At 58.6% G+C, this 24,455-nt stretch overlaps 1 protein-coding gene across 5 annotated transcripts; it reads right to left on the bottom strand.

Annotated features, from left to right (window-relative positions):
• Positions 1-232: 232 nt before the first annotated feature.
• KRBA1 (KRAB-A domain containing 1) lies at positions 233-23,735 on the bottom strand. Of its 5 annotated transcripts, none has more exons than XM_043589841.1 (18): positions 23,427-23,735; positions 16,808-16,934; positions 16,344-16,463; positions 15,509-15,649; positions 14,704-14,859; positions 13,721-13,852; positions 13,332-13,514; positions 12,055-12,195; positions 11,168-11,386; positions 10,491-10,664; positions 9,913-10,086; positions 7,609-7,761; positions 6,901-7,083; positions 5,898-6,110; positions 5,670-5,801; positions 4,521-4,628; positions 3,811-3,972; positions 233-2,082 (listed from the first exon to the last, which is right to left on the bottom strand). In XM_043589841.1, the coding sequence occupies exons 1-18, from the start codon at positions 23,436-23,438 to the stop codon at positions 1,157-1,159; spliced, it is 3,456 nt and encodes a 1,151-aa protein (XP_043445776.1). In that variant the 5' UTR covers positions 23,439-23,735; the 3' UTR covers positions 233-1,156. The 5 variants fall into 5 exon arrangements, with proteins under 5 accessions (XP_043445776.1, XP_043445778.1, XP_043445779.1 ...); XM_043589843.1 differs by having other exon boundaries at positions 4,521-4,625; XM_043589844.1 differs by having other exon boundaries at positions 11,168-11,344.
• Positions 23,736-24,455: the final 720 nt, after the last annotated feature.

Raw genomic sequence — 24,455 nt, 5'->3', positions numbered from 1 at the left:
CCACGCTTGGCGGCCCTTCCTGGGCATCAAGTATACACACACAGTTCCCGAAAATTCTTCACATCTAGTAAGGACTAAAGTGGGAACATAAGGCTAGGACAAAAGATCTGACCCTGGGGAAGGACAGGAGGCAGGTGACAGGCAAGCCTCCCAGTATATAACGGAGTGCCACCTGAGGAGGGGGGCCCAGAGCAGGAGCTCTCTTCTCCCAACACAAATTCGAGAAGACTAACTCAGTCCATCATACGTGTCATGGTTTGAACTGTGCCCCCCAAATTGGTGTTGATGTCTTAACTCCCAATACCTAAGAACGTGACCTTATTTGGAGACGGGGTTTTAAAGAGGTGATCAAGCCACAGTGAGGGCACTCGGCTGGCCTGGTCCTGCGCAGCTGCCCCCTCACACGAAGGGGAAATCTGGAGATCTGTGCCCAGGGAGAAAGCCACGTGAACATGAAGATGACCACGGACAGGCCAGGAGAGAGCCCCGAGGCCGACCCTCCTTGCTGCCTCGGAGCCTCGGCCACACCCCGACCTTGGACTCTGGCCTCCACACTCTCAAAGGTAAACGTCTGTTGTTTGAGCTGCCTGGTGAACAGGAGCCACTCTTCAAAGGAGTCGTGTGCGAATTCCATCCTGCAGCTGACTTTCCCAGCCTTCTGGGAGATTGCCGACTTCTCTGGAAGCGTGGAGAGGCAGGAGCTGAGCCGACTGGGTACTCGTGCTGGTACCGTAACCGATGGCAGGAGCCCAGGGCCTTTCCCTCAGCACCCCACTTCTCTAACGTCAGACTCCACACGGGCAAATCCAGCTGAAACAGTGGGGCTTCTCTCCAAAGGAAATCGATGCCCCTATTTACCAGGAAAGCAAGAGCCAAGCCCCGCTTCGTGCCGAGATCAGGAAGGGCAGGTGCCAGGAAGAGGGGCTCTTGTGGTCCCACTGCAGCTGCTCAGCCGCCCCGGGCAGGCGTGCCTCCCACCTGCGTGCCAGGACAGATCCAGCGGGAAGGACAAGACAGGGAGGCAACATCTGAATGAACCTGAGCCAAGGAGGCCAGGGGCATGGCTGAGAAATGCACCCCAGACAGCGGCCTCCCTGAGCAAGCAGCATCCCGGAGTCGGAGGGCGGTGGGGTCAAGGGCCGAGCTCCCAGCCCCTTCATGGCCCAGAGGCAGGGAAGGCTGGGCTGGAGCAGGATGAGGGGGCGGGACGGCACCTGGGGGAAGTGGCCAGGGTCGAGCTGCCTTCGGCAGGGCTGAGCTGGTGAAGAAGGTGGCTCGGGGCCCCCCACCTCAGGGCCCTACACCCCCCACCCCACAGTTCCTCCCCGAGGACCCTCTGGACCCCCACCATCAGGCTGCTGGGGTCCTTGGGCCGGCCCCGGGTCCCAGGAGGCAGGGCTGCTGCACACGGCGGCTCGGCGTCCACACTGGCGGTAGGACAAGCCACCTGCGGGGGTCCGGCGGTAGGCACTGAGGAGCTGGGGGCACTCTGCGGACCCCCGGCGTGTCCGAGGGGGGCATGCGCGGTCACCACGGTGTGGCAGCTGCATGCTGAGGACAGGGGCTGCTGGGAAGGGCTGCAGTCGGGGCCAGAAGGTTCTGCTGTGGGGGCGTCTGGAGGCAGCTGAGGAACCGGGCGGAATCTTCTGCAGGAGAGGCCTGAGGTGTCACCAGCCCTGCAGCCTTCCACCTGGCCACGCAGGATCTTTGGTTTCGGCCTGGCGGGGCCCTTCTGTCTCCCGTAGGGCAGGTGTCTGTGAGCAGGGCCACTGGCCCAGCGAGGTCCCCGGGAGAGGGCCCATGGCCAGGAAGCCTGGCACTTTGGCCCAGGGCCCCGAGGGCGCCTCCCTAGCCGATCCACCTGCGTCCTCATAGTGGCTACTTCCTGAGACAGGCCCGCCAGGGCGGTGGCCAGCCGATCCAGCTTCTCCGAGAGGGCGGCACCGAGGCCGCGGAGCTCCTGCTGCAGAGAACTTCCGCAGGGGCACGGCTGTGGGGGCGTCTGCGGCAAAGCCGGAGGGATGGCGGCCACAGGGGGTGGCTCAGGCAGGCCTCTGGGAAGTGGCTTGCCCTGGGTCCTGGCTAAAACCAGAGCAGGGACAGAGAATTCTCAGGCTGTCAGAACCTTTCTCTCCCCCCAGGGAGCCCCATCAGCTGCCCTATCTGGAATCCTCCCCATCCGCTAAGGCCTGGCTTTAGATGGGACAGAAGTGACTCAGGCTTGAGAATATCAACACCAGTGCTCATGACATCAAAGGTAGCACATCTCCTGGCCGCTCCCCAAATTCACGTACCGGACAAACTACAGACTGGGTCTCCAGCTTTCTTAGGACAGCGGCCTTCCCACCTTCTAGGAAAAGGTTCTTTGTACCCCATTTGAGAGCAAATGGTACCCCAGACCACCTAAACCTGCCCTAGCACATCAGTGGGCAGGGCCAAAAGAAACCTCAGCAGACAGCATGAGGCCAAGGCCATGGATGGCAGCTGGGAGAGGGGCCCAAGAGGACCAGACCAGCCTGGGGCGTGGACGCCTCTAGGGGCGTGGCCAGGGGACCGCGGCAGTACCCGGTGTTGTTGGTCTCAGCACATGCACCCTGGCCTTCACCATCCCCATTCAGAAGTCAGAGTCATAGGACTTGAGATCTCAAATTACTTAAAAAAAAAAAAAAATCAGCTAATCCTTCACCCGAAGGCCCCTTGGAACTGGTCTCCACCCCAGGCAAACCTAAGAAAACCCCGTTACCACCCCAGACTGGTGGGGCAGACCTGCTTTCCTCCACTTATCTGCATCCCAGCCCAGCTCTGCCCCCTCGTTAGCAACTCCCGGCTCCAAACACAGGCGGAAGTGACTTGTGGGCTGCCTGGTCAGGTTCTTCCGGAAGGATTTAAGCTGAGGGCTGCCAATGCACAAGCAGGCTTCTAACTTCTGTCCAAGAGAGAGGCCATGGGCCTGGCAACTTTAGGCCAGCTCGGTGCTCTTAAAACAGCTGCACCTCCAGGGGCGCCTGGGTGGCTCAGTCGGTTAAGGTTAAGCGTCCGACTTCGGCTCAGGTCATGATCTCTCGGTTCGCGGGTTCAAGCCCCGCGTCGGGCTCTGTGCCGACAGCTCAGAACCCAGAGCCTACTTCGGATTCTGTGTCTCCCTCTCTCTCTGCCCCTACCCCACTCGTGCTCTGTCTCTCTCTCAAAAATAAATAAACATTTAAAAAACAAAACAAAACCGCTGTGCCTCCAGAGGGGCAGAGCCCACGAGCCAGCGATGGAGCCCCAATCGAGTTGCTGGTGTGAGAGTCTCGGCACATACCCTGCAGTGAGGACGCGCGCCAGGCCCTCCCTCACGTGCCTCTAACACGTACAGGGAGGAGCTTCCCCAAGGTCAGGTGTGATGCAGAACCACATCTCTTGGGATGCCCTTGGCCAGATCACTCTGCATTACTGGGCCTCAGTTTCCACGTCTCTCTGTAAAGTCTCTTCCAACTCCAAGCTTTGACTCTCGGCATTATTTACTCTGGTCTCCTTGCCTCTAAAAAGTATCTGAGTGCTTTTATGAAAGAGCCAGCTATTTCTGTTAGAGAACACTGAAGTGAAATAAGCACCCTGGAGATCAAGGTGAGACTCTTCCTGCCTATGACCCAAAGAGCCTGGAAGGGCGCTGCGAGAGAGCGTTTCCCAAGCTCCTGGCCGGCCCGCCCCGAGGGAAGGAGCTGAGCGGCAGGGAAGGCGGGTGGCCACTGCAGATGCGGACCCCCTGCCCACCCCTGCCTGCAGGACTCCTGATGCCTTGAGGGGACAGGGAAGCCACCGGTTCACCTGCAACACTTGGTCTTCCATTTGCAGGCCCCAGGCCCCTGGATTCTTCACTGACCCTGGGCTTCCAAGACAGGGGCCCATGGGCCGATCCAAGGGGCTGGCAGGGCCCCGGCCCGGGCCTTTTCTCCAGCTGAGGGGCAGGGCAGGGGTTCACAGCGGCCCCTGTAGAGAGAGCACAGAGCACCTGGGGTGTGGCCATATATCATTTTGCAGGAGCCGTTCTGGCACGTGGATATTTGGCCCTGGCCCAAAAGCCTACAAGCCACTGAGCTTGCAACTTTCAAACAATGTTAAATGAGATGCAAGATGGACACACAAGGCCTGTCAGGGAGTCCGGCTCTGCTGAATGGCCCGCTGGGGCACGTGTGATGAGGGCAGACTGGAACAGTTCTGGAGTCTTCTGCAGCCAGGACCTGGCGTCTCCAGCTCTACCACGAGGGGGAGGCCGGAGAGGGCAGATGGAGAGGGCGGTGACTGGCAAGCCCCGCTCCCCCTTCCCGCCCCCTCCAGGAACACGCTGGGGACGCCTTGTGGGCCACAGGAAGCCAGCCCGTGCCCAGGCCCACACTGCTGTTCCCCACTAGGCCCACTGAGCAGTGGGGAATGCGGGTACAGCCTGGCCGGGAGCCAAGGACCGTGTAGAGCCTCTGGCCCGAGTTGGAGGGCGGGGGAGTAGAGCTCCCTTCCCTGACTGCTCACCCCACCCCTACCTCCTCCGCCGCTGCTGCCCAGGGGGCCAGGCTGGCCCGGGGTTTCCGAGTACACTTCTCTCCAGGACAACTGGCACCTGCCTCCCGTCTTCTCTTCGGCTCTGCCTGCTGGGGGCAAACACCGGGTTGGGCTTGGACCGAGAGGCGAGGCTGCCCGCAATGGCACACGGCTTTTCCAGCCTTCTTGACGGCACAACCTCAAAGTCCTCCCGGGGGGGAAAAGTCTGACTGTTGACACTGTTTTTGTTTATTATCAAATATCCCAGGGTACACGACGATCATCATCATACGTGCACACACATATACGGACATGCAGCCCAAGTGCCTGACCCCTGACCTTAAGCGTCCAATCGCCGAGCCGTCCATTCAGAAAACATCCATCTCAGAGAAACACACTGCCCTCTGCACGACACGGCAACTGGCAATCCCGCCCGACCCACGAATGCCCGTCTTTCAGAGGGCCCAGGGTGACTTAGGTTTAGGTAACTGGCCACTTGAGTGTCCCTGCTTCTCCCTTCCTGTGCCCTAATTCCCGCTCCGATGCTTTAAATTTCCCAGTGAAGAGTGAACCGGACAAAGCCTGACGCCCCGCCCTTGAGCCGAATAAAGGCAGAGCCCCAGGTCGGCACACTGTTCTCCTTTCCCTCTCTACCTGCGGCCACACTGTGCGCCCCTCAGGCCTACTGTGCACCCTGCAGGGCCTGTGAGTAATAGATCCCGTCCCTCCAAGTTCCCTGATGGTTTTTGCTGACATGCATCCTATGACAGAAGAACCACAGGGGACAGGCCCGTTGGGTAAACATCCGTGGGGCTGGCTGCCTATGAGTCGGGGCTGGGTGGGTGCCTCAGGCTTCCTTGCTGAGAGCGGCACCGCGGGTAGGCTCGGACCAACCCAGCAGTGTGTGTACATACAGACGTTATCAGTGCGTATACTGTGTATGTATTACACGTATGGAATGTATACGGACCAAGTTCACTGCCAGGCTTCCTAATTAAACACACTCGTTTAACAATCCTGGGCCCTGGGCCCTCCCTCCTCTCTCAGACGCAGCTCAGCTGACGGGGAACTCAAGCATGACAAAAGTAGAGAACTTCCTGGTAAGAGGCAATATGGGGATCCAGGCCCCTCTCAGGAGACCCCAGGCTCACCTGCATGGAGGCCGTAGGGGGCCCCGGGCTCTGCTCTCCGTGGGCCTTCACCCAGGCTGCCGCCTGTAGGGGCGCCGCCGGGGCGTGGGGACAGGGGGCCAGGACCCCTGCAGCTCGGAAGGCGGTCCCTCTCTGGCAACACAACCAAAGCAGGGGTCAGGGCGGTGGCTGTACCCGCTGGGCCTGGCTCCCTGGCCTCTCCTTGTCCCCCGCCACCCGCAAGCTCACCCTGTGGAAGCAGCTGCCACAGCTCTTCTCCCTCCGAGCTGCTGAGGCTGGAGCTGGAGCTGGAGCCGGAGCCAGGGCTGGGGCTGAGGCCCGGGCTGGAGCCGGAGCCGGAGCCGGGGCCTGCCAAGCAGGCAAAGTGCAAGGGCCTCCCTGGCAAGATCCCCTTCAGGGAGTTCTCCAGGCAATGGAGTGGGGAGGGCTTCGTGGCTGCCCCTGGGCCATGACAACAAAAGAACACTCAGGAGGACCCTCTACCTTAGAGAACAGGCTAAGTCCCCCTCCAGCTCAGCTGACGGCCCCACACGAGCGCGGGTAAACGCTGAACAGCTCCCACTCCTGCTGGCAGGCGGACAGAAGCGAGGCCGAGCCTGGCCGGGCTGCCCCAGAAAGCCAGCGGGGGACCTTCCCGGAGTCTCACGTCCCTGCTTCCAGCCAGGCCTGCACCTACCTGCACCCCACTCAGGACCAGCGGTCCAGAGCAGAGACTCAGTTATGTCCCCAGGAACCTCACCCCCCACCCCAAGCCAGTTCTTTTCTGCTGGGAATATTTAGAAATACCACACTGAGCCAAACAAGTCAGACCCTGCCAGCCCACTCTGGCCGGGCTCGGAGGGAACACTGCTATAAGTGCAAAGGAGCAGCGGCACCAGAGGAGGGAGACCCGCCCCCCTTGGCCCCAGGCAATCTCCGCAATAAAGGAAATGACCAGTCCTCTCCCAGAGAAACCCAAGGGCTGCATAAAAACCATTCTCCTGCCTTCCCTTCAGCGACCCGGGTCACAGTCTTCTTTCAGCACACCTCGGATGCTCCAGCCAACAGCTGGAGGGAGGTTGGGGAAGGCCCACCTGCTCTAGCACGCAGCTTGTGGTGTGGAGCATGCGGCCGGGGCAATGGCGGGAGACGGAAGGAACAGAGGAGAGGGAAGGGGAAATCTAGTCCCTCATGGAGGATTTTATCTGGGGGGAAGGGCTGCCACTAAACACAGAGGGAGATGTCAGCTCACCATCTTGGAGCCACCGCCACGGTCCCGGCCTGGTGGCCCCGTGGTCTTTGAGTCCTCGCTGGTAACAGATGGGGACACTGCTAGAGGTCAGCGCCTGTGGGCTGGCCAGCCGGAAGCTCCTGGTGGGTGTTTCCCCCTGACTCTGTCCCAGATGGGCTGGCTCACAGGCCTCGCCCCTCAGTCCTGTTTCAATGAGAAGCCAAAGGGCCTGTCAGCCCCATGGGGCGTTGAGACAAAAAAGTTACTGGACAGAGAATAGTTTCTGCCGCTGTTGGCTTCTCGGGCACACGAGCTCCAGGTGTGGGACACACACCAGGCCTCCAGATGCTCCCGGGAGCCGCCCAAACCTTCCAGGACCTCTTCATCCCCAGACCCAGCCACCTGGACTCCTGAGGGCCCCACAGCTCAGCGAGTGTTCTGGACAGCTGAAGGCGGGCAGGGCCGGCACAGCCAGGATGGAAAAAGCAGGCCTGGACCCAGAGTAGCGCGTGGTGGGGCCGGGTATCCCGCCCTGACTGCGCCCACACTCAGATTCTGGCAGCGCTATTTGGCTTTCTGGCCTCACAGAGGCCCCTGCCAGAGCCGTCCCCAGAGCATCGTCTCAGGGCTGGAAGTGGCCCTGCCGGCCGCGCAGGGACACAGGGCGGGGGTTGGCAGTGTGTGAGTCGCCTTGCCCTGCTCTCAGACACCGGGGTGGCCATGCTTTACCTTCCTTGTCTGCCGTCCAGTTCTTGGGCTCCGCTCTCTGTGGCCCCCTGTCCCCCGCTGAGGACCAGGACGAGGCTGACTGTGGCCTGGGCACAGGTATCTCTCTGAGACAGTTCTCCAGGCCCTGGAGCGGGGAGCTTCCCACTGGGCTTCCTGCGAAAACCCAACATTTGCAATCCTGGATGGTCAGAGCTCAGTCTCTGTGAACCCCGGGAGCCTGGCTATGCCCTTGTGTGCGGGGCAGCTGGGGCCCCGGGGAGGCGGCACGGAGCGCTGGACTGGTCGCGCCAGGTACCTGGTCCCAAACACGTGTCAGTCCCAGCTCTGGGCCAGCCTGCTTGGGCTGGCCCTGGAAGAGGCCAAGCTGTCTGAGCCGGAAGATGAGCCACAGGCACAGGCCAGGCTCCCTCACAACACCCTGCTCCACCCTGGCAAGGGAGGCCACCATGCTGCTTCGCCCACAGACAGCCGTGAGGACCGAACGCCATGAGGCCCCCTCCACTACGCAGAGGAAAACGCGTGCCCTCGCCTCCGGACATGACGCAGCAGGTTGAGAAGGCCAGCACCGGTGCAGTCACAACTTGGGAAAAAACCCAAATACATCGCAAATAACGCATCTGCGTTGGAAGGAAGTGGATGGGCCAAAAGTCCAGAAAAGGAAAGGCCCTTATCTACGGGAGCTGCCGCCATGGCCACGCTCTTTCCTGAAGGTGTCTGCAGACACTGGGCCAGGCCAGGCACAAAGAAAGAGAGGGTACCAGAGCTCTGGGCCGCCGTGTGGTGCTGGAACAGCAAAGTTCAACCACAGCAGCCCCGAATGCGGTTCTCCTGAGTTCCAGAGCCACAGAGGGAGCTGCAGAGCTGGGCTGGGAGCTTCCAAAAGGCAGCACGACCTCTCCTGCAGTTTGGGTTTCTTAGAAAACAAGGTGCCCCGAGAGAGGCTGCCCAAACAAGCAATGCACCAAGCCCTGTGACCGACACTGTCCGGTGGTTCAGAGGAACGGGGTGCGGCTAGTGTCCAAGAAACATGCAGAGAAAGTTCAGGAAGGTGCCAAAGGCAAACGGTAAAACAAAAAATGAGGCGGGGGAGCTGTGTAGAGCGGGCTACCACCTGTGTGAGGGAACAAGCAGCTTGGCCACGCACGGGACGCCCCAGAAGGGGAGAACTCACAGCAGTGGTGACCCGGGAGGGTGGGGTGCGGGGAGGCATCATCTCTCCTACACAACCTGTTTTAGCTTTTGAACGAAAACCCTGTGATTACCTATTAAAAACTAAAAGTTGGGGCGCCTGGGTGGCTCAGTCAGTTAAGCATTTGGCTTCGGCTCAGGTCATGATCTCACAGTTTGTGAGTTCAAGCCCCACGTGGGGCTCTGTGCTGACAGCTCAGAGCCTGGAGCCTGCTTTGGATTCTGTGTCTCCCTCTCTCTCTCTGCCCCTCCTCTACTCACACTCTGTCTCTCTCTCTCAAAACTAAATAAACATTTAAAAAATAAAATAAATAAATAAATAAATAAATATAAAATAAAATCAATAAAAAATAAAAACTAAACGTTAAAAAGAGAAGTTGGCTGCATTTGGGGAGGAAGAAGCCCCCACACCAGCAGCTGACCGTGGCAGGATGCAGGAATCCGGGCTGCCGTGGACACTGGAGCCCCCAGTGGTGATCTGCGGGCCCCAGCTAGCCTGGCCCAGAGTCCTGGGGCAGCCCTAGGCTTTCCACAGACAACACATGAGGTGAGCAAAGGGGGACCGAGTGCGGACAGGGCAGTGCTTGGACTATTCAAGTGGGTAAAAAGGCCAAGAGGGGACCCCACAGAGTCCTGCAAGGTTCCAAAGAGGTGTGACAGCTCACCGTGGATGCCTCCCCGTGGGGGCACCTAGGACAGACACAGGTCACCACAGACACTCCTTAAGGAGGTTTTACATGAACCTGAACCTCTGAACTTTTTTTTTCCTAAGTCAGAGGTCAGTTTGATATCATAGGCATTTCTTTGTGGCTGGGACAAAGGAGAATTTGACACTAAAGGAGACCCTTTTCTATTTTTTAAGAGACCTTAGATATCGTCCTGCCCCTTCTGAGCCTAGTCGTTAAAATGGATACTCCCCTCCCCACCCCTCAACCCCCGATCCTCCATTCTCCCCCTCCCACCCTGTAATAAGTCCTGGGTTTGCTCCTGCCTCAACATCCCCAGCTCTGCTCCAGACACTGGGTAGGGCGGTCGGACTTGGTCGGGTCAGACGATGTGGGCAGGGGAAGAGCCCACCCTTTCCCAGGACTGACGGCCGCAGGCCCGGCAGCTCACCTTTTCCAGGCTGACGCCCCTGGCTGCCCCCTGGGCTCTGGAAATCCAGGTCCCCATCGGTGCTGCTGGATGAGGAGAAGCTGGTAGGGGTGCTGTGGGGACCTGAGGGGAGGGCAGGGCTGCCTCTCACATAGCCCTGCAGACTCAGAGCCAGAAGAGGCCCCATAGCCACCTCTGCAGGAAACAGCACAGCTGACATCATGAGAAAGCCACTGGGCATGAGGTCCCCGGGGCCCTGGGTGGGCACCAGGAGACCTACCCCACAGGATCTCCCACAGGGGTTTCCCCGTAGGCTGGGGGCTCACGGCTCTGGTTAAAAAACCCATGGGAACCCAACTGTTGGTCTCCTGCGACTAGAAGGTAAGCCAGAGCTCTCAGAGGAGGCAGTGTGCAGGAAGAGTTGAACTGGTTTCCCCCACATTCAGGAAGTGCTTGAGGGCAGGCATCAGTAAGGGAGCTAGAGAAGGGCATGCACCTCATGGCCCAGGATGAGGAGTGGGGGACCTAACGACGTCCTCAGTGTCCCCCTATGCCATGCGCAAGGACAAATGCCACCCTGTGCCCAGGGCCCCGTCTACCTTCACTGTGTGATCTTCGGGGCTGCAGCTCGGGCCTCTGAGACCCGGGATCTCCCGGCTGAGGGCTCCGGAACCCAGAGGTGGTCGGCGGCTGGGGAGGTAACGACCCACTCAGGGGAATGCCCTTCAGACAGGCCTCCAGGGCTTCCAGGGGCGAGCTCGAGGCACTGCCGGCTGGGACAGGGGAGACGGCCCTATCACCATCTCGGGCACATTCCCCTGGCCCGGCCCCAGGCTGGCTGCCCCAACCTGCCTTCTGCAGGGGTGACAAGTCCTGCACCAGGCTTGGAGGCCTGCCAGGCAGGACACCCTGCAGGGGACTTTGATTTGTTCTCTGTTCCTACATGGGAAGGACACAATCTGTACCCCAGGCCCAGGGGTGGGGTGGAGAGACCCGCTAGTACATAGGGGCCAGCTTCCTGGCAGGCAGGGAACCTCTGCAAAACAAAAGTCCTTACAACGGAAGGCTCCTTACAACGGAAGGCTCCGGGGCGGGCACCCAGATTGAGAAGGATGTGGGTTAAGAGAGGGGAGTCACTGCCAGAGAAGGACGGCGTGGTCCCTCCCTCCTCCCCCGTGGCCTGGACCTGCTCCCTCTTCTGTGGGTGGGCAGAACCTTGTTGGTGGGGCTGAGAATCCTACTGGGGAGGACTCGAGCAGATGTCCCCAGGCCTCACCTTGAGCTACGGGGCCCCAGCTGGGCACCTGGACCCCTCTGGTGTCTCCACTGCTCCCCTGGCTGCTGGTGGCAGAGGGGCTGTGGGTCCACTTGCCGGGCTGACAGGACGCAGGCACTGGGGGGCTCTGGGCCCGGCTGTCCTCTGTCTTCACCACAGGGGGCACGCTGCCATCTCCTGGACCAGGGCCGGGAGGAGGGGTCTGGGGGGGCCTGGGCCCTGTGGGAAGCCCGCACGAGGCCCCTGTAGGGGTGGGACGGGGCTCCCAAGGCCCCTGGCCTCTACAGCAGTCTCTGGCTCCAAAGCGGTCACTGTTCACGGACTGACATGCGCCGACTCGCGCTCCCATCCTGCCCCTGGCCCCTCTGGGGCGCCGCCTCCAGGGGGTTCTACTGAGGAAAGCCACATCAGCCTCCTCCGGCGGCACCAAATCAGGTCTTTACTCCAAGGCCAGCAAGCCCGTCTCAATTCGACTTTCCCAATAGTCTGAGAAGCTACTGAGTACCAGTGATCTACAGCGAGTGGAAATGCTACCCCAGCCCACGCGAACACGAGGACAACGCCCAATTCGAAACTATGCCCCAAGTGTCTACGGGGAGCCAGAGCCGTGTCTTCTGTTCTCAGCCTCCTACCCCTCCCTCTGCCCCCTTCCTCCCTTCTGAAGCTTTCAGCCCTACTCTCACAGCCACGCTGGATGGTGATCACAGACCGATGAAGCGCCTCTGACGTGCCGAGCCGACATGACAGGGATCGCCCCCAACATGCGGTGACCCCCACCTACATGCAGAGGCCAGGGCCTGAGGGCCTGGCTGTGGAACCCTGCTCGGAGTGGGGAAAGGAAATGGACGGCGTCCTGGGGCCCTCCCTGCCCGGCCAGTGGCCTTTACCTCCAGAACTCCTCCTGTAGGCCCCTGGATCCTCCTGCACGCCCGAGGGGCTGGGACGCCTGTGCGGGGTCTCGGGGATCTCCTTCAGACAGTTCAGCAGACCCTGGAGGGGACAGTCCCCGGAAGCTGCCTCTGACTTCACTACAGGAAAAAGGAACATACTTTCACCCTGGGCCCGGTCACGACGTACAGCCAAAAGCAGCCGACCCAGGGGCGCCTGGGTGGCGCAGTCGGTTGAGCGTCCGACTTCAGCCAGGTCACGATCTCGAGGTCCGTGAGTTCGAGCCCCGCGTCAGGCTCTGGGCTGATGGCTCAGAGCCTGGAGCCTGTTTCCGATTCTGTGTCTCCCTCTCTCTCTGCCCCTCCCCCGTTCATGCTCTGTCTCTCTCTGTCCCGAAAATAAATAAACGTTGCAAAAAAAAAAAAAAAATTAAAAAAAAAATTCAAAAGCAGCCGACCCAGGTAAGCCGTTAAAAGGGTTCAGGGCCAGGAATCTAGAGATGTGGGTGTTCTCGCGGCTCATTCAGATTTGCACAGGCCGCCATCAGCTCGGTAGCTCGGTGCTCGGTGCTCGGTTTAAAAACGCCTGCCTTCATGCCTCCCTGAACCGGCCGGCTGGAGGGAGGGAAGACGCACGGGCGCGGCACGGAGGCAGGGCACGCGGCGTCACCGCAGGTAGCAGCGGCAGGAAGCGAGCTGACAGGCTGCGACCTGCACGTGGCTCCCTGGGCCCCGAGCCGAGCTGGCATCTCCGGACCGAGCTTCTCACAAGCAAACACCAGTCCGTCACCGTACCGGGGCCTCACAACAGCCCCCAAAGGGGGGGACGGTTGTCCCCTTTTACAGATGGGGAAGCCGAGGCTCAAGGGCTTCAGGGGCCGGGCACAGTCTTCACAGCCACCAGGCGTCAGACGCCGGGCCAGCGCTCCCGCCCCCACCACGCTGCCCGATCCCCCAAGCCCCTCCAAACACGCACTTAGTGTCAACGCGAAGTGACAGCCACGGCTCCTCCTCAGGGAGGAGTATTAAGACGGGTGAAAAAACACACACGGATCTAGGGCCGAGTCTGTTTTTGAGTTTCCGCCTACGAGCTGACCAAATGCCGTTCTCCCAAGAAAGCCGCCTGGCTCCAGAACGAGGACACTGAGGATACTGGAGCAGCCACGTTGGGAACGATCCTTTGGGAAGACATTGCTATTCGGAGAAAGAGCTACCGAAAGGCAATTCGGGGGCTTCCGAAACCTTGACCTGAGGAGACAGGTCCCCGGGGGACTCACCTCCCCAGGGCGGGCTCCCAGGCCCCAGCTCTGCTCTGGTTAGCTGAGAGGTGTCCCGGCCGGGGACAGGAGGCAGTGAGCGTGGGGACACCTCAGGGTGCTGGGGCCCAGGCACAAGGATCTCCTTCAGGCAGTTGATAAGGCCTTGCAAGGGGCTGCTCCCAGGAGAGATTCCCACGGCACCTACAAGACCGGCCAAGGTCAGTGCAGCCCTGATGGTGGCCTTCAGAAGGTCTGTGTGAGCAGGGACAACACCTGCTGTGTAGGGTGGTCAGGGGGCTGAGATGAGAAAGCCGCCTGACACGCGTGTGTGAGCCAAACGTGCCTCCATTGCCCTTCCCCGCTCAGCTCCGGGGCAGACCCCACTCTCCGCAAAGCCAGCCTCTCACCTGTCCCCATGGGCCCTCTCTCCTGTTTCCGGTGACCCTTCTTCCTGCTGGGGCTACAGGTGGGAGGGCTGGGCTCCCCACCTGGGGCTTCGGGGCCTTCCTTCTCTGTAGATCTTGGTTTGTCAGCAGTGTCTGTAACAGGAAAGACAGAAAGGTCTTTCTAGCCCTGGCTCCTGGTCCTGAGGAACCGACCCAGATTGGTCCCCACAGAACAGACCTCTCAGCACCTCAAATCCCTGGGGGGCAGCCAAGTACTAGAAACTTGAATTTGCGGCAGGGCCAGCTCCTGTGGGCTTGTCCTAGGAGTCTGTCTCTGTTTCCTTCTGGTGTCATTGTAAGCATCAACACGGCTTTCCCTGAATAACGTGGAACCCCCCAATTCCAGCCTCTGACTTTGGCTCAGTAAGTCGTTCCGGCAGCCTTGACACGCAGGACCCAATCTTGCCCTCCTGCTTCTCAAGTCTGAGCACATGGACCCCCTGCCAGACGACACCTAAAGTCACAGGCTAAATGGGGTTTGTTTTTCAAGGGTGTCAATTTTAGTCCCTCTTCATTTAAAATACTTTAAAAACCAGCTATTCTGACAAATGCAAAATTGGCAAGAATTTTTGAAAATACAATGAGACTCCAGAGGAATTCTAGTGGCTACCCTCACCCTCCTCTGCTCTCAGCGGGGGGAAAGGCTGAGACTCCGATCAGGGGCGCACAGGTGTCCCCTTGCCGATGGGCCTGCATGTTAGACACTGCCCTCAGCTGACTGCGCATGAGCACACAGAGCACAAGCGGGGCTGGGACAGAGGCTGCTCAGGGACCGAGCATCACACCTGCTCTTTGGTCTACAGATAGGGAACCTTGTCCCGTTCTCTGGGGAGCCTGCCCCCTTTAACAACAAGGGAAATTGAGTCCTAGAGATAACAGAGGGCACAGAGTCCAGTCTCCCTGATTCCAGGGTCAGAGCCCTGCCCCTGCTGGGTCACACTCACTGATGGGGAGGGGACTGCCCTGTCCCCCGGCTCCAGGAAGGCCGCTGGACGATGAGCTGCTGCTAGACGTGGTGGCCAGGCTGGGCCAGCCAGTAGATGCATCTGGAAGGCAGCTGAGCAGGCCTCGGAGAGGGCACGTCTCCACGGTCACAGCTGCTATTGGGGAGGAAGGACAGGACGCTGGAAGCCAGAATTTAAGCCCAGCAATGGGTAAAAAGTCCCTGACACTGTCCCATCCAGGCCCTTCCTTGCCATGTTCCAGTACCAAGGCAGTATCCTCTGCACTGTCATTCCTGGGCTCTGAAATACAGATTCCCAGCCACGGTCTTGTTCCCATAAGATCCTCCCACCCCATTTTCCGTTTCATTTACCATCCACTGAGCAGGCGCAAAGGCCAGGACTGGTGGGGACAGACTTCGAGAGAAGGTGCAGTCTGAGCTGACAGCACCGGTGAGCAGGGGGAGGGAGCAAGAGTCTGGGGAGGTGGGAAGAGCACGGGCTGGGGGTACCGAGCCCAGTCTGCGTGGCTTCCTCTTCCTCATCTACAGAACAGGGACTGGCCTCAGCTGCCACACAGGGCACGACGCGACAGGGCCATGAAGTGTGGCTGAAGCCACGTAGAAACCACCATGAGAAGAGTCGGGAGCCACCGTCTCACCAACCACCCATGCCTTCTAGGGGGCGGACGCGCTCTCGGGGCTCGTGAGCCGGGGGCTCCGCCTAGGGTCTGGCAGGAACTGGGTAGGCACACAGCTTGCAGCCTGAACTTCATCTTGTGGAATGCAGTGGCCGCTGTCCGACTTACCCTCGGGACTGGCCCGCTCCCTGTCCAGGCCGGCTCCCCCGCTCTCGCTCTCGGGGTTGACCTCCCCAAACAGGAACTCTGGAATCTCCTTCACCAGCTGCACCAGGGCCGTGAGGTGCAGGCTGTGCGGGGGCGCTCCTCCTGCCAGAAAGGCCGCAGTGAACCCCCACACCCTCTGTCAGCTCCGCACTCACGCTTCTGTGCACGACATCAAACCACATCTCATGTCACCCTCCTACCACGTGAGTAGCACGTGGAGTGACTTCTGTCCCAGAAGTAAAAGGATCTGCCCGGGCACAGCCAGGACTCAGGGCTGGGGACTCGAGGTACCGTCGCTCAGCACCTGGTACTTCTCGGAGGGGAGCGCCAAGGAGGGCTGCCTCCCCTGCCCCTCCCGGCAGCCAGGCCCTCTGCCCTTCTTGGCACCTGTAACCTCCCAGCCTCACCCAGGCTGGGCCCGTGGGCCGTGTCCACCATGTGAGGTCTGCAGATGTCAGCCCTGTGGCAGCACCCTCGGGAGCTGCAGGCTGGCTCTGCGTGGTTGGTGGTGGGAAGGGGGCTTGAGTAAGTCTCCAAGGGTGATCCTAGGTTTCTTCCTAGCCCTGCGTACAATGGGCAACTGTGTGCCAGGTTCCCAGCCCAGGGGGGGCAAAGGGTAAAAGTCGCAGAGGGCTTTGGGCGTAGAGTGTGGCAAGGGCTGAGGTCATAGCGGTCCCTGAGGAGTAGAGCCAGGGGCTGAGGACCACCCAGTGGAAGGGACAAGAGTGAGTCCCCCTGGGCCCAGGGGGCCAGAACACCCAACGAGGCCTGACCCTCATCTGCCAGGATTACTCACCCAGGGGGCCTCCTCCCTGGGGAGGCTCCTGCCCCTCACCAGCGTAGCTCCTGCCTTCCATGGTTCCAGCAGGCTCCGTAGGAGACAGGAAGGCAGAGAGGGGGAGCAGCTCAGCTGTCCCTGGGAAAGAAAAGAGGGAGGGACAGCCCCCTGGGAATGGAAGCTGGCCTCCACCCAACTACACACAATCACACAGCTGCTTACGTGAGTGTTCGGTGTGACCACCCAACCCCAAGAACCGCAGGGCCGTCGGGTGCTCAGAGACCAGCCTGCTCCGCTCCGGAGCACCCACCAAATCTCACCCAGAAACAATGGCAAAGAAGATCAGCGAGGCCCCCAGCGAGGCCCGAGGCTCCCGGAGCACCACTTCCAACTGTGTCCATTTAGTAGGTAAGACTAAGGCCCGCCGGGCCCAGGGCGACTCAGGACATGGTGCTGGCCCGCTGGGCAAGCGGGCTCCTTACCCAGGGACAGCAGCGTCTCGTAGTTCTCCCGCATCACGTCCTGGTACAGCGCCCTCTGCCCCTCCCCCAGCAGCTGCCACTCGTCCTCTGAGAAGCGCACCGCCAGGTCCTGGAAGGCCACGGACACCTGTGGGCACAACCTCAGGGGAGCTGGTGGTTCCCGCCTGGCGACACCAGGGATACACCAGGAAGTGGGGAGCAAGGAGGGTGTGGCGGGGGGCTGGCACGTGGGGGCAGGTGAAGGGGTGATGGGCATCTGCTCAAGAGACAGTGATGGGGTTTGGACTGTGTGCACAAAGAGGGGGGCTGCACCTCGGGCCCCTGTGAATGCGGCCCTATTTGGAAACAGGGTCCCTGCTGATGTGGCTAAGGTGAGGTCATACGAAGGTAGGGTGGGTCTTTAACCCAGTATGACCGACGTCCTCATAAAAAGGAGACACGGTCACACAGGGAGAAGGCCAGGTGACAACGGAGGCAGAGACTGAAGTGACGCAGCCCCAAGCCAAGGAAGGCCTGGAACCACGGGAAGCCGGGAGAGAGGAGGAGGATCCTCCCCTAGAGCCTTCAGAGGGGGGCACGGCCTTGCCCACACCCTGGTTTGAGTCCCGTCGCCTCCAGCACAGTGAGAGAATTCACTTGCTGGGTAAGCTGGTTTGTAATCCTTTGTTACAGGTTCCCAGAGGAGCTGGTACAATCTGTGGCCCTCAGCCTGGGGCCTCAGAAAAGGTCAACTCCAGGCTGGGAAGTACAGCCAGCCCTGAATTCACCATGTTAGAGAACCCCCGGAGGCAACAAGCAAGCTTCACCTTGGCTGTGCAAGGACCTGGGATCCTATCGCTACGGCATATAAAAAAGTTGACACATAAAACAGATAGTAAGGACGACAACGAACGAGACACTCCACGCTTTTTAGTGGGGAGGACCCAACAGTCAGGAATCAAGCAAGCAAAATGTTTACATTGCTCCTCCCTGTCCCACCCCAAGGAAGAGGGGGAAAGAGAAAACCTCAAACAGCTCACAAGTCTAGAGGAGGCAGACCCTCCCACAGACAGATGGCTGGGTGCCTGTGAATGAAGAAAACCAGCGGCCGACGCACCTGTCCTGTATTCGTAGCCCCTGAACTTCAGACCCCAAATCTTACAGCCACAGTTCTTCTGCAGACCCTCTGGCCCGGCCAGGTAGAACTCTGGTTTCCAGCTGTTTTGCCAGAATCCAGGTCTGTGCTGGGCTGAGCCTGCCCTCACTTTCCTGGTCTCACCTGACCTTCAGGGCCCCAGCCAGCCACGGTGATTGCCATGGCCATGACCCATAGCATTCACCACCAAGCCCATGCAGCTCGTGGGCACTACACTCTAGCAGGAGATGATGCCACCCAAGCCCTTCCCGGCCACCGTCCAGGGCTCCCTGCTCCCACCTCCACACTCCCCCACTCTGTCCCCCTCCCTGACCTTTCGCTCTTCGGCCCTCTAGGCTTGGAGCCTGGTACACCGTTATCCGTTGTGCAGAGAAGGGCTCCGAAGAAACCTGGGACCACCCTTGGAGAGCATCCCCTGCTTTGTAAGATAAAAGAAACATTTTGTCCTGACTTCTTTAAAAATAATCATTAAGTGGGCCTTAAGATGGCTGTGAGACCCCAGATGACCAGCATCTGATAGGTATGAATTTTAAATTACAGCAAAAATTCACTTTGTGCAAATTAAGCAAACAGAATGTAAATTGTGGGAAGGGTCCTTCTGGTGTAGAAATAGATGCTCAACTATTTGTAAGAAAAAAATTAGTGAATAAAATGAAAACACTTCCTAATCAAGCAAATAATCTACTGCCTTGTTTCATCATCTCAAGTCAGCGACTTTAAAACCATCACTGCTACCAACTCTCAGCATTGTCACCCACGGCATCTGCTTCCCACTCTACCCGTCACCCTTTGACAGGGGGCACCACATGGTCACAACCACTGCCCTCCGCTCCTCTGCTGAAGTGGTCGGGACCCCATCCACACACACACGAGGCTTGAGGCAGCCTCCCCACTGACCACCTACCTGTCTTTGGTCCCAGAGGTTCCCATCCTCCCTCTATAGCCCACTAGGCCAGCCAGGAGTCTCTCTGGAACTAATCTCCACCTCTCTGGCCCACGTTTGCTCACTCCCTTCCAAGAACACGCTCAGACATCCTCAAAAACATCTTTCAGAGAGCCACCCCCATTTCTTCCTGGCTTTTGGACATATACAATGTAGTCAATGGTAGGGTCTGTGCATGACAACTAGCAGAGCAGGCCTGAGGCCACCCTGCTTACAGGCTGGGCCTGGCCAGTGTTAGGGAACTTGGATTTCAGGAGGGTGGTTCACTGGGCCCAAGCTGTTTGCACAGTGTGGTTCATGCTGATCGTTTACTTTCATTCCGGAACTCTGGGATTTTGGTCCATGTCAGGTGGAAGTGACTATGTGACCAGCCCCCAGTGAAAACCCAGGGCACCGAGTCTCTAGTGCGCCTTCCTGGTAGACAATATTTCTTTTCTTTTCTTTTCTTCTTCTTCTTTTTTTTTTTTTTTTTTTTTTTTTAAAGTAGGCTCCATGCCCAACATGGGGCTTGAACTCACGGCTCTGAGATTAAAAGTTGCATGCTCTACCCACTGAGTCCCCAGCCAGGGAGCTCAGGCCGCTCCCTTCCTTCCCAGAGCCCACAGCCCACTGCCTTGCTACACTCTCTCGTCCCTCTGCTCCTCCCGGCTACATCCTCTTCCTTCTCTCCCTCCTTCGCAAGGGGAACCCCAGGGCTGATGGCGCAGGGAGACACCTCGGTCAGAAAGTTCTCATCTGCACAGTAGACCCAGAGTAGACCCAGAGCCTCAGACTTGCCCTAACACACCTGGTGTCAGAATGGTCACAAACACCGTCTTATTGGCTGAACACACGTTTTTGCTTACACACTTTGATGACTACGTTTAAACGTATACAGATTCTGTTGTGATTATGTGCGTGTCCTTTAAAAGTAACACTGAAAAGGGGACGTGTGTCCTTTAAAAGTAATACTGAAAAGGGGCGCCTGGATGGCTCAGTTGGTTGCATGTCCGACTCCTGATTTTGGCTCAGGTCATGATCTTACGGTTCGTGAGATCAAGCCCCACATCAGGCTCTGCACTGACAGCGTGGAGCCTGCTTGGGATTCTCTCTCTCTGCCCCTCCCCTGCTCATGCTCTCTCTCTTTCTCTCTCAAAATAAATAAACAATAAAAACATTTTTAAAAATTTAAAAGTAACACTGAAAAAACTTCTTTTAAAATACTTGCAAAGACTACCATCTAATATGCTAAGGATACAACTACGTAGGGTTCAGGGGAGTTTCCAACATTAAAAAAGAGGATCCCAGACCCAACAAGGTCGGAACCCCCTGTTAATTGCCCCATTCGCTCACTGCTACAGCTGAGGAAAGATGGGGAGGGGGCAGGGAAGGGCCATCAGGTCACAGTTATTTTGCTTTTATGCTAGCCATACAAATTTTTATTAAACTCTCACTCTGGCCAATATACCAGAGCAAAATAAGACATCCCCAGAACTTGGAAGCTGGTCAAACCAAGCCCGATGGGAGAGATTAGCCACCTGGAGGAGGCGGCCGAGCCACGGGGCAGACGTGAGTAGTTTGGGTGCGCTGAACACCATCAGGCTTCACGCCTGCAGGCTTTCACGCCCAACTGTAGGACTGGGACCTCTGAGCTGACACTCGGGTACCCTTTCTGCTGGGCTTAGTTGTCACTATAACCAATAATATTAGTAAACCTTAAGAAAACAAGCATCAAATGGCTCTAATTTTTAAAAAGTTATTATTACCCAATAAAGTTTGCTGTGACGGATCCTCAGTACAAATAAAGGCTCCTGTGGCCACTGCTAAATGGCAGAAGAGTCCAAATGGCATTGCTCTGGGTGGAGCGGGGAATGTGGGAGTAAGGACTCAGGACAGCCGAAGGACAGTTCTCCTGGGGAGTTAGTTTATCCCAAGAGGTAGGCAGACAAGTTCTCTGTTTAACTGAGTGAAAAATACTCTGTATCCTCAACTTCTCCCATAAGAAGCTTTTTATAACATGATGACTGAAAAAACAAAAGGGCTTTTGGGTTCAAATGATTTACTTCAGTTTGCTTATAATTAGGGCTGATTTCCCTGCCTCATTCTTGATTTACTGAATCAGGAGTCAGCCCAGAAATCTACATTTTCACACATTCCGTTATCCTGACACATTCTCAGCTTAGAATCAGAGGGCAGGGGAGCACTACAGTCCAGTCACAGGCTGGAGTCCTGCCCAGCCTTGCTGGAGATGAAAAGCATACGGGAGAACAGACCTCTGCAAACAGGCTCGGCCCCCCTTCTTCCTAGGAGCCAGCTCTCAAGTGGAGTGCATTTGTGAGCTAAAAATCACAGGTAACTGCTGTAGACCTTTTAGGAGCAGGGATCATGAAATCCCGATTTCCACCCCAAACAGGATGGCTCTTCAATTTCCACTTGAATGCCTTCAGTAATGGGTGGCTCACCACATTTCCAGCAGCTGGTCCTATCACTGGCCCAATCGGGCAGTTCGGAAGTTCTGGACGCACAGACGAAGTACAGCACAGGAGTTGGGGCTGGACCCCAGGAGCCAGGCTGCCAGAATTCCACTCCCTGCTTTGCTTCATATTAGCTATGGCATCTTGCCAAGCTACTTAACCCACTTGGGCCTCGGTGAACTCATTTATAAAATCGGCCTACAGCCTAGGGATGCTGTGAAGACTAAATGAATTAATACAGGCAGTGCCTGGACCAAATGCTGGGACACAGTTAAGTGTTATGATTAGTATTGCAGCAGCCAAATCTGTCGGCCTGACGTCCAGTTACACAGAATGAACTCGTCCACACACACACTACTCCTGACCTCGAGTGCCTCTTTATCTCCTGGCTAAATACACCCAGCTCTTTTAGACATCTGGAAGGGATGGTTTTCAGGTCTTTCACCATCTCAGCCTCAAGACAAATTCTTCAGGACAAAGTTCTTATAAAATGGAAATGGGAACTGACTGTGGCCAGAGTAGGTGGTTCAGTCAATGGCCTCCCTCTGCCCAGAAAAAGCGGAGGCACAGTGAGGAGCGTGTGTGTAAGGGATGCAAACACGTAAGGCACAAATGCTTGCCTCAGGACGGAAACACGCTGTTGGCTTGCAGTCTGGACCCGCTGCCCCCTGCGAGCCCTACCTCACCTCCTCTGTGACGCTCAGGCCTCCCTCCCTCAGCCGACAGGAGGAAAGCTTTCTGGATTGACCCAGGATTATTGTAACTGTGCAGTCTCCTGGCTCACTGCTGCCATGCTGGGCCTCCTAAAACATTCCTTCTGCCCTGCCACTAGCCCAGCATGAAAACCACAGCTTCTGTGCCCATAGGGCCAGTCCATCTTCCCACAGTCCTTCCTGGCCTAGACCCCTTCTCCCAGAGTGCCTCAGGCTTGGGTTCCCAGATCGGACTCTGCACCCTGCTGCTCCCCACTTATGGGCTGTGCTCACACATCCCTAGGTATTTGGGAGACACACTGGACAGGAAGACAGGAGGCCTTTCCCATCACTATCCATCTGACGGTAATCTCCTGCTCCCCAAAGCCACTCTAGCCACCTCCTCTATGAAGCTACAGGGTGTGAGGACACATCCTTCCTGGAACATCAGATCTGAAAAACTGGTGGTCTAAACCTCTCATTTTGTAGAAAAGGAAACTGCAGCATGAGGAGGGCCTAGCACAGGCCCAGTGGACATAATCTGGGCAAGGGTGCCCTTGGGCTGCTTAACTGCACAGCCAGAGCTTCAGGCAAGGCTGCCTCTGCTCCCACAACTTCCACTTTTCCTGCCTTGTCCCAGGAGCTTGTGGGCCATTAATGACTGGAGGTTCTGGTACAGTGTGGGCTATGCCTGGCCACAGATGGCCCCAGCCACCATCTCAATCCCCACCCACCTCCAAACCATGGAGTCTACAATTAGTTGACGTTGGACCAACCTCACGGGCCACCAGAATTACAGAACTGGCTCCGGTCGCTCACCCAGGGGAACGTGCGACAATTCCCCATTAGGTATCATCACGTATTCCCGGCACCGTCCCAGCCCCGCACGCAACTCGCCCCAACTGCCCAGGCTATGACAGATGGGGCTCTTCCTCCAGCTCTCGAATCTACACACCTTACCTGGTGGATAAAACCTGAGGCCTTGTTTCACGCCCCCTCCCCCAAGGGTCCAGGATCCTACCAAATAAACGCATCAGATTTACTCATTCCCGAGGCCTTCGTGCCCACAGCTGCCAGGATAACTAGCAATCAAAAGAGGCCACGCCGAGGGAGGGCGATGCGTAACCCAAAGGAACGAGTTTCCAAAGGTGGAGACAGGCTCCACGTACAGGGTACTGGGGGCCGAGGACTGGGGAGGGGTTGGGGTCGTCCGAGGGGCTAGACTTCTCGCCAGGAAATCCTGTCCCGCAGGCCCGCCTGGCCGAACACAGCCAGACCCCAAAGTTGGCGGGTCCCGGGGTCTTCGCCCCGCCCTACCACCGGACCGCACCACGCCGCGCGGAGCTGACCGGCCGAGTTGTCCGTCGGTCCTTCTGTCCTCCTGGGTTCGCCTTACCTGGTGCGCCATTCCGGGACTCGACCTCCGCTCTCAGCTTCCGGCGCGGCCCGCGGCGCCCGCTCCCCGCCCGCCGACCGTGCCGCCACCCTCGGCGACAGCGGCGACCGAGGTCAACGCGGATGGAGGCGGGGCTGGGGATCTCGGGCAGTGGGCGAGAGGCGATGCTGGGGACGCCCCGGCCGCCCGGCGCGCCCCACTCCCAGAGACGTGGTCCCACTTCCGCCCGGAGACCCCGGCTTCGGCGGCCCGCTGGGCGCAGGCGCGAACTACCCTTCCCAGAGGGCGCCGCGGCACCCGCAGCGCGACAGAGTCGGGGGCGGCCTCCTTGAAGTCCCCTCCCCACCTGCTCGGCTCACTACCCCGGGAGGCTGCAGGGAGGGACTCCGCGCCGGGATCCGCCTGGTGGCCAGCCTCCGGGTGCGTCCGCACGCGGGAACGCATTCATCCATCATCCATCCGTCATCCACTCTTGCATCCAACATTTACTGAGCGCATCCTCCGTGCCAGGTGGGGATGCTCTGTTGAAAAGGGACCCGCCTCTCCCAGAGGTCACATCCCGTAAACCGACCGTTTCCGAGGCCACGGGGAGGTGTGGGGGGGGGGAAGCGGACGCAGGGGTGAAGAGGGGGCTGCAGGCCGCGCGGTCGGGGGTGAGTCGGAGTGGCAGCCGGACCCCCGCGCATCCTCAGATCTGCCACCCCGCTCCCTCGCTTGCGGTAGCATTGAGCCGGGCCAGTGTGACCAATTGCTGGCCTATTTGGTTGACTTAGGTGACCCCAGAAGTTTCTGGAACGTAGGAGGCCCTCAAATAAATGTGTGATGAGTGAATGAAGCATGGGCCCCACCATTCTGGTCAGGACGTGGTGGGCTGGGGGCAGGGGGAGGATCCCTGCTGAGCACAAGGAGCCTCATTCCGGCCCTGGGGGACCACCCCCTGTTAAAACAGCTCAGAGAAGGTGGGCATGTGGAGCTAAACTGGCTCTGGGAGACAGAGGCAGGGGTCCAGCCAAGTGGAGAGGCCCATGG

The sequence above is a fragment of the Prionailurus bengalensis genome, chromosome A2 (assembly GCF_016509475.1).
Source record: "Prionailurus bengalensis isolate Pbe53 chromosome A2, Fcat_Pben_1.1_paternal_pri, whole genome shotgun sequence".
NCBI lineage: Eukaryota > Metazoa > Chordata > Mammalia > Carnivora > Felidae > Prionailurus > Prionailurus bengalensis.
This window is presented reverse-complemented; position numbering and strand designations above follow the sequence as displayed.

Excerpts from the sequence above, each read along its gene's own strand:
- KRBA1 (XM_043589841.1), bottom strand. Across the intron at positions 14,860-15,508 it reads GGAGCGGGCCAGTCCCGAGG|CAGCTGTGACCGTGGAGACG; the intron begins GTAAGTCGGACA and ends CCTCCCCAATAG. Across the intron at positions 10,087-10,490 it reads CCGAAGATCACACAGTGAAG|AGGTGGCTATGGGGCCTCTT; the intron begins GTAGACGGGGCC and ends TGTTTCCTGCAG.